This window comes from Fulmarus glacialis, unplaced genomic scaffold, assembly GCF_000690835.1.
Source record: "Fulmarus glacialis isolate BGI_N327 unplaced genomic scaffold, ASM69083v1 scaffold44561, whole genome shotgun sequence".
NCBI classification, from domain to species: Eukaryota; Metazoa; Chordata; class Aves; order Procellariiformes; family Procellariidae; genus Fulmarus; species Fulmarus glacialis.
The window spans coordinates 3728-12827 of record NW_009195581.1 but is presented as its reverse complement, the minus strand read 5'-3'; the positions used below and the strand labels follow the sequence as shown (position 1 = coordinate 12827).

At 40.7% G+C, this 9100-nt stretch overlaps 1 protein-coding gene across 5 annotated transcripts; it reads left to right on the top strand.

Moving 5' to 3' along the window:
- Positions 1-5865: 5865 nt before the first annotated feature.
- On the top strand, positions 5866-8751 carry CNBP (CCHC-type zinc finger, nucleic acid binding protein). Of its 5 annotated transcripts, none has more exons than XM_009588121.1 (4): positions 5866-5996; positions 6268-6363; positions 6552-6750; positions 7695-8751. In XM_009588121.1, the coding sequence occupies exons 1-4, from the start codon at positions 5894-5896 to the stop codon at positions 7810-7812; spliced, it is 516 nt and encodes a 171-aa protein (XP_009586416.1). In that variant the 5' UTR covers positions 5866-5893; the 3' UTR covers positions 7813-8751. The 5 variants fall into 5 exon arrangements, with proteins under 5 accessions (XP_009586416.1, XP_009586417.1, XP_009586415.1 ...); XM_009588122.1 differs by having other exon boundaries at positions 5871-5996; positions 6271-6363; positions 7695-8679; XM_009588120.1 differs by having other exon boundaries at positions 5884-5996; positions 6271-6361; positions 6544-6750; positions 7695-8679.
- The last annotated feature ends 349 nt before the right edge of the window (positions 8752-9100 follow it).

The following is a 9100-nucleotide window of genomic DNA, read 5'->3' as shown; positions in this document are numbered from 1 at the left end:
GGCCGCGGCCTGGGCGCCCCACGTGGCCGCCCCACGTGTGAGGCTCTGCCGGAGACAAGAGGGTCGAGGTGTTGCAACTATTTGTCTCCGACCACAGGCATGGATGGTGGCCTGCTCCAAATCCAAATGTGACCTATAAATGGATAGGAAAAACAGGCTGTGACATCTACAGATCGCAGACTAGTGGAGCAGCCTTTTATTTAAGTTCCCGTCAGACGTAGTTCTCAAGTAACCACTGTTACTCATTTAGTATCCAGAGTTGTCATAAGGAATTATTAAACTTAATAGTGGGTTTCATTTTCGTTTCAGCACTTAATAAGATCCCATTGCAACGCAGCGTTAGGGTCGCCTAGTCCATGTTTTCTTCCTCAACACAAGCTTGCCTAGAGAAGCAATCCTGCATCTGTCCTCAAAGTGATAAGGTTAAATGAGTTCATCAGGGCTGTAAAACAACCTTGCGAGTTACAGCCTTAACCTACCATTTTCTTAAACTGACTTTGTTAATGTCTGGACTGAATTCTGTGTTAAAAAGTTTGTATGTTGCTGATGTTTACTTCTCTCTAAGTTTAAAACTTCGTACAGATAGCAGCAAAAAATAAAAGGGGAAGGTGGTAGAATGGGAATATCTGGTAGATAATCTGTAGTTTCTCCCACTCTGTATTAACTAGTATGGATAGGCAGAAAGTGCTACAGAGTCACTTTTTTGATGAACTTTTGCTCTCTTTCTGATTTGTGTCAACAAAGCTACCCAAGAATTACTAGTCTAATCGAAGTCATGATGTCTTTCTGACCTGGCTTCTAGCCCCTCAGTAGGGATCTGAGTTCTTGAGTTTTAGTTGATGTTCAGCATTCTTGGATCAACGTGGCTGCGGAATGTATTGAGGGGACCCACATGGAGCGTAGGACTTGGCTTTCCACTTGTGCAGGTCTTCTTGATGTTTCAAACTACTTCCTTTCAGAATTGGGGTATTGTTACCTGGTGGTCAGAATACTTAATTTTGTCTCTTTTCTAGTGAGATCAAAAGCCGGAGACATCACTAACACTCTCCGTAGCATGTTTTCAGGTTACAGATGTGGAAATTCAACCAGCTGAGTGCTGAGTAGCCTTGGTGGCAGTCATGTGTCCTGTGTTCAAGAATTCTCAAAACATGCTTCTTGGGGAGATAAAAACTCCTTACGGGTAGCGTTTCTTTTTAAATGAGTAATATTTTTATTTTTCTTCTAAAACTAAATGCTGGCACTTCTGTTAGCATTCCTTTCTGCCTTTCCATTACTTTATCTTACAGGAAAGAAAAGCTATGCTTCCTACTATATAGGGGTTTCACCATGTTTGGGCTGGTTCTGGGCTGGCTTGTCAAATCCAGGTGTGGTATTGTAGGTTGGTCACCAACAGCCTGGAAAGAAACTGCTGATTTCTCAATGTTTGCCTCTTTGATATAGCCGAGTTGCCAAAGAGGTCTTAAGAATGCTGGCTTTAGCAGTGGTTTTTACCTAGTCCGTCCTTTGAAGGAGTGAAGTCCTATTAATATCAAATGGAGGTGATACTTGTAGATCAAAAGAAGCACCTGGTAAGTATAATTGCCCCTGTTATATTGGGCTGTTGAACTCTAAGGAACTGCTAGTATCCAGAAGAAGCGTGGGTAATCTTAGAGGTGAAGTTCAGGTTCCTTTCTACTATGAGGAGCCCAAGTTAGTTTTACTTTTGTTTGTTAAAACAAACCTCTTCCTCAGGGCATCTAGACTAAAAGCCATAAAATAAGGAGCATTGCGGTGGAGCTTAGTGGTAGTTCTTTCCATCATCGGGTCTGGATGGACTACTAAAACAGACTTGGATATTGTTGAATCTTGCGTGTGAAGACTGGAGGCTAATAGCACCTCTCCTGTTTTAAAAGTTTTGAATGTGTATTAACTGTAAAGCCACAGAAAGACATGATCTTCCACTTCAAAGTTTGTACAAGAAACTTCAAAGTTTCTCGTATCACTAGAAGAGTCACAAAGAAACTTTGTCACTTTGAAGTTTGGTGCTAAAGTTGCACTCAAAAGTTTCAAATCTGACCTAGGAAACCACTGTGGTGGCACGTCTCACTTGGATCTTTGTGCTGTTCTCAGCCCGTGACCTTTATGACGATCATTCAGAACAAAGTCTAAAATTCATTCTTAATAATGTTTTGCGGAATAGCCACAAGGTGACTTACTTCAGCTTCAAACTACAGTTACAGAGCACTGTAGAAGGAGTTCAGGTAAATGACTACCATCTGTCTTTAGTGGAAAGGTAAGGTTTGAGGCAACTAGACCTGTGTTTCTTCAAAAGTTTGGAATGTAGTCTATGAGGCAGTGACTTAGTATATCTTGTAGAATTTGATCTGGCTCAGAAGTGCTAGATGAGGCCATAGTTCTAATTTGTTTTCCATTATTACTTTTCCTGTCCTGGTGAGGTAGAAATCTAGTTCTGGGATGTAAAGGCCGGGGGGGGGGTGGCAAACTGCTTTGTATAACACATTTGAGCTGCGGAAAACACTGATAGATGTGACTGAGTGAAAACTTTCCAAGAAGACTTAAACAAGTAGCCTTCTTGCAGGCGGCTTACTTAAGGTGGCCTTGATAGATAAAAGGAAGTGTTGGAAACTTGCCTGTGATGACAAAATGGAGGAGTATTGACTAATAGAGGAGAATTTGAACTTGGGTGGTTTTTACTGTACTCTTTTTTTTTTTTTTCCCCTGTTTGAAGTAACTGAAAAATGTAATGATGTCCAAACTGCTTGGAGGCTATCCATTTAAGGACTTGTCTTCTGAACCAGACTTTTCTGGATATTGCTACTTAAAGGTGGCTGTTGGCTTTATCTGAAAACTAAATCCTTATATTGTTTTTTAAACAATTTATACCAGTGGGGGATTTTGTCTTGTGTAAAGCTTCTTGGAATGTGGGGTAAGTAAAACGAGCGTCAGCTGCATCCACCTCTAGCTGTTGAACTTGTATTCAGTTTCAGATCCTTTACAGGAAGAATGCAGAAGTTGAACATTAAAATACTGGTGAAGAGAAACTCCAGGCAGACTGTTTGGTACTTTCGTATACTTGAGGTATCTGAAGATGGAGCAGCATGCTTTGTAATCATAGTTCTGTGGCAGCTGTAACCTTCAAATATCTCTGAGTTCAGAGGAAAAGGGGGCCTCTGAAGATAAAGGTTTTTAAATAAATTTCTCAAATAGTCTTGAAGGATAGTTGTGTGGAGACCGTTGTTTGACTTCAGATGTCTTACACAGTTTGCGTAATCTTACTTTGCCAATTTGCTATATACCAGAGGAAAAGAAACTTCAGGTTTTCCTCTTGAAGGAGCAGTTAAAAAGGAAGCAACTTTGAATCAGATGTAAAACTTCTCTTTTCAGATTCCTTTGGGGCAGTGAGTAGTGAGCTTTTGTCTACCACGCAGATCCTGACCCTGACTGGCAGGTTGACAGACTAGATATAGGCTGACAGATTAATATTAGTATAAAAACTTTACCACTGTGTATCTAAAGCAGGTCTAGGTCACCTGTTAAACATTTGTGGTTTACCATATGTTAAACCTAACTGGTTATGTTGGGTTCATCGTATGGGCAACTGGTGGCAATATTCAATCCTGTCACTTCATGCTGTAGTCTCAAGTTCATGGTTTGGAATGAAAGGCTTGTAGTTGTTAGAATCTGTAAAGATGTATTGCGGTTCTCTTACGGATGTTGGCGTACTATTTTGCTCTCTTCAACAGGTCTTGAGCGAATTGCTAGCTGAGTGAAGAATATATCTTGAGTGAAGAACGTATCTTGGTATATAATGCAGAGACCCATCTTGTCCCTCTTGCAATCAAAAGCAGCATCAGCTATTGTGCCTGAGCCCAGCTCCTGCAGTTGGCTTTGCTTGTGTTTTTCCTGTTCTGCAGTGTCAACATGGTTGCTATGAAAACAGGCATAAACAATAGCACAGTGAGTGCCAGCTGCTGCCACTGTAGTAGACAACTCTTCACCCTTGGGTGTCCTAATAAGATAGTCTGAAATCTTGGAACACTGAGAGGAAGCAGAGAAGGCTGGGTTATGTGTTAAAAAAAAAAAAAAATCTCTCTCTCAAGTGCTCAGGTAACCAGTTGTTTTATTCTTACTGACATCTGTTTAAGATCTTCTTGCATCCTTTTGTTGCGGAATTTCATTTTAAGAGCAAATACCATCATCTGGTCCAGCTTGAAGGTAGATGCAGGATTACAAAAGTAGCATACTAAAGTTTATATCTCTTGTACTTTGAATTCTCAGGCCTCTGCTGTGGTTGGAAGGATGGATGGTCACTTCTGTGCTGAAGATAATTGGAGAGAGAGGAACTGTTTTGAGGGAGGAGTGGCTAAAAAGCCACAGTAAATTTGTTCAACATTGGAGTACTTCAAAAATAACTCTAAATAAAAATTCATGTTTAGATATATGCTCTCCATTTAAGAGCTAAATGTCAGGATGCTAATTCTGGTTACTTCTTGAGGTCATGTGTGGTTCTTACTGCTTCTGTAGTGGCTTTCTTCAAGACACAACTCCTGAACGTTCCTGGTAATCTGGAATGCTGGATGGTTTGGAGGGGAGGGAAGCATTCTGTAACATAAATAAACTGTAGGGTTACAGGACGATTATCTTGATGGGGGATCAGGTAAACTGACCAAACATACCAGACAATGATTCTACCTCTGTTGGGTTAAGAATAATGAATTGGGAGAAGTATTTAAACTTAAGACGACTTCATCAAAACAAAGCTTGACATGCATATTTTTAAACTAGTGTACTTTAAACTTGTCTTCAAGCACACTTGTAAAAAGACTCCAATTTAAATGTTTAACTTCCTTGTTCTTTTATTTCTAGTTCTAGAAGTCTTGTGTAACTCTTTTACAGCTTAGGGGAGTTCTGGTACTGTGACCGCAGTCTGTTCAACCTACCCCATCTTAACCACTGCTTCAGTGGCCTGCGGCAGACTGACTTTCCTGCTCAGTGAAACGCATACCTCTGTTCCCCAATATGGGCAAAAGAAGTGGTTTATATTGTCTCTGACAGGCATGCCTATCTGATGTTTCCATAGCATTCTAAGGATGTTTTCCAAGTTAGCCTTCTACATATCTGGCAAGTGTCTGGGGTCTTTTAGGGAAGCCAGATGTCTTAAACATTTTCTTTCATGTAAATCTGGGAGTGAAATGTGCATTCTGAGCTATAGGTTAATATATTGAAGTTGTAATTCTTGTTTCTCAGAGTTTAACTGCTATTTAGGTCATAAAAGAACTTAAGTCTTCAAATGTTAAGCTAATATGCTCTTTAAGGCTTTAGGCCTAAGGCTGCCTATTCTTACAGTTAGCTTCCAGAATGAAGCTTGATCAATCAATAAATGTAGTAGCTGCCAGCCAGACGCTTCAAGAGCAATTCTAACAATTGCCAGGAAGAAATAATTTGTGGAGATAAGTAGCTGGCTTTTGAGTTTAACTCTGAGGAATAAGGAAGAAGGTGCGTTACTGAAAGAGAGAACAACAGTAAGGCTGGTAAGGCAATAGTTAAAGGGGTCTACTTCTTTTTCCCTACTCTGAAGCGTTTTCTAAGTTTTTGAAGCCAAGACTGGCCACAAAAACTAATTAGAGGAAAAGTTACATAGTACACTCTGTCTTTGGCTGTTCAAAGCTGCCTTACTCCAAGCAAAGCAGAGACAAACTGTTATCTCCTGCAGTGGTTTTAATATTGTACAAGAAAGTATTGAGTTAGCCAGAAGTCCTGTTCGGTTTTCATTGTCTTTGCCGGGAGGGTGAGAAACCTCTAAATCTCTTATTTTAATGTATCCTTTGGTTGGGGGAGGGGAAGGTGTTCTAAAAATGTCTGTCTGTCTGTCTCAGGCAGGTAATCTGCAGCCATGAGCAGCAACGAGTGCTTCAAGTGTGGACGTACTGGCCACTGGGCTCGGGAGTGCCCTACTGGAATTGGCCGTGGTCGTGGGATGAGAAGCCGTGGCAGAGGTGATTGATCGCTGTGGTTTTAGTATTTGTACAGTAAGATCTTTAGCTGACTGTTCTGAATAGTCTGTTAAAACTGGCTTTGCTAGTCTGAAGAAGCTAGGACACAAATTAGTAATAAATCTCGCTGGTTCTTACTCTGCGTAAGAATTTTGCCAGGGGCTTCTGAGAATGAAATCAACTTGTCAATTCAGCTGGCAGTGTCCTTGATTAGCTCTTAAGAATATTCTTAACTTAATCCTTAAGCCTTTTTTCTCCTGTTACCCATTTCAAGCAGGCTTCCAGTTCATGTCTTCATCTCTCCCGGACATCTGTTACCGCTGTGGTGAGTCTGGCCATCTTGCCAAGGACTGTGATCTTCAGGAGGATGGTAAGTATCACTAAATATTCTATCTCTTCAGTCACATGGACAGAGATCTGTGGTTGAAGAGAAGGATAAAGGACATTGATCATAATTCACTGGAAACAAGCTGTACATGTCCTTCATTAGAAGCATGCTACATCTCACTTTACCAAGGTTTTATAGTCTTGTTTGGTATGTTTTTCTTATTGTGGAAGCCTGCTATAACTGCGGTAGAGGTGGCCATATTGCGAAGGACTGCAAGGAGCCGAAGAGGGAGAGGGAGCAGTGCTGCTACAACTGTGGCAAACCTGGCCATCTGGCTCGTGACTGTGACCATGCAGATGAGCAGAAGTGCTATTCTTGTGGAGAGTTTGGACACATTCAAAAAGACTGCACCAAAGTGAAATGCTATAGGTAAGAACTGACCAGAGATAACTGCAAAATGGACCTTCATGGTTAGGAAATGAAGCTTAAACTTCGACCAGGTAGCTTGTTTCTTTAAACAGTTATCTACTGTTGTTCGATACTAAGACTTAAAACACCTGTTAGCAGAGTCAAGTAATAGATTCACTGATGCTCATCTCCAGATGGCCAGAACAACGCAGATGTTAAGTCACTTAAGCTGTACAGGAGAAAGGGCTGTATCTTTTTGCAGAAGGTAACAGGAAGTACTTGCCTAGTACTTGCCTACTAACTTAAACTAGAGCTGGGTACCCTGTATCTTATGCTGGAACTAACAAACTCCAGCTGTACAAATTGTCTGACTGGCACGGCCAGCCCCGGCAGGAATATACTTACGTTGTCTTGGTTATAGGAACCGCACATAGAAGCAGATGTTAAGTCCGTTGTTAAGTCTGGATGTTAAGTTTGAAATGCCAGCTTCAGAATGCTGTCTGGTTTTTGGATGCAGGCCTATACCAGAAACAGCGCGTTCCTCAGTGCAGTATTCACCTTCACCAAGGTTCCCTTCTGTGGAGGAAGGAGAGAGAACATGGTGCATTTGAGTTAAAACTAACTACTCTCGAAACAAGGCTAAGCTGCAGACAGACGCATCGGAGCAGGCAAAACGTGACACACAGTTTAAAAAAAAAAAAAACCCAACACTTCTGTATTTGGTGTATGGTGGTTTTGGCATATACAGTGATTAATGTGACTTGATCAGTTGGGGAACAGTCTCTGGCTCTGGTGAAGACAGAAACTTGCCTCAAGTCAAAGAATTCTGGAACACTGAAGCAGAAGTATTGAATGCAGAACTAGTGTTGCATGAAATTTGAGTAAATAATGTACTTGACGGAATAGGATTGCTTTTCGAAGAAACTATTCTGGATGGTTTTGATAAAATCATTTGCTTTTTCCAGGTGTGGTGAAACTGGCCATGTAGCCATCAACTGCAGCAAGACCAGTGAAGTCAACTGCTATCGCTGCGGCGAGTCAGGGCACCTTGCACGGGAATGCACAATTGAAGCTACAGCCTAATTATTTTCCTTTGTCGCCCCTCCTTTTTCTGATTGATGGTTGTATTATTTTTCTCTGAATCCTCTTCACTGGCCAAAGGTTGGCAGATAGAGGCTACTCCCAGGCCAGTGAGCTTTACTTGCCGTGTAAAAGGAGGAAAGGGGTGGAAAAATCAACTTTCTGCATTTAACTACAAAAATGTTTATGTTTAGTTTGGTAGAGGTGTTATGTATAATGCTTTGTTAAAGAACCCCCTTTCCGTGCCACTGGTGAATAGGGATTGATGAGTGGGAAGAGTTGAGTCAGACCAGCAAACCCTCTCTGGGTTACATGGAAGTGATCCTATGCAGGAGGAAAGAAATTCTGGAAGTGTCTAAACTTCCTCATAACTTTAATTTTATTACAATGGCCTTGGATTGTCTGACCTCAGTAGCTGTTAACACCAAGTAATATCTGTATCAGGCCCTACCTAGAGCATATAGCTGAGTGGGAGTAAACAAGATGCACATGCCTGTTAATGGCCATGAGAGAGAGAGAGAAATCAGGAATAAACTTAAAAGTAACAGTAATTCAGTCAATGAATGTTCATGTTGGAGATACAGAACGTAATGGGAAGCTTTTGAATAAATATTTCAAAGTAAATCTGAAACCCAGACATCAGTGCTCATAGCATATACAATTTGGAGCTATTCAGGAGTTGCAAATAAATGCATTTTCACAGAAATCAAGATGTTATTTTTGTATACTATATCACTTGGACAACTGAGTTTCATTTGCTTGTAATCAGTTTTTAAAGTAAGATGGTAAAAGCAATTGAAGTCCTAGAACATAGAAAATGTAATTTTAAACTATCAATAAAGCTGGAGGAGGAAGGGGAGTTTGGCTAAAGTTCCTTTTGTTTATTTTTGGTTTTCATGTACACAGTGCAAAATAACATATTAAAAAGGGGTATGTGGAGGTATAAAAAGTTTAGTTTGGACTTTTCTTTTGTACTGTCTATGTTGACTTTCCATCCAGTAGCATCAAACTGTAAATGCATTAAGTACGCAGTCCTTCTTCCAGACTGTAGAGTACCTGCGTATGCTCCTGTGAATGGGTTATGTGGTCTCAGAGTGGGCTTGTTTCATCTGTGCTGAGGCAGTTAAAGCATTTCTTTAAAAACTGGCTGAAGAAGGCACACAAGTTGTTGAAGGTAGAGCGAGTTCCAAATCTGGAGTAGTTTAATGGTCTGATAGCAGTACTTCAGTCTTCACTGATGTCATTATGCTAAGAACTACCATTTAAAACATCTAGTATTACAGGCACTTCC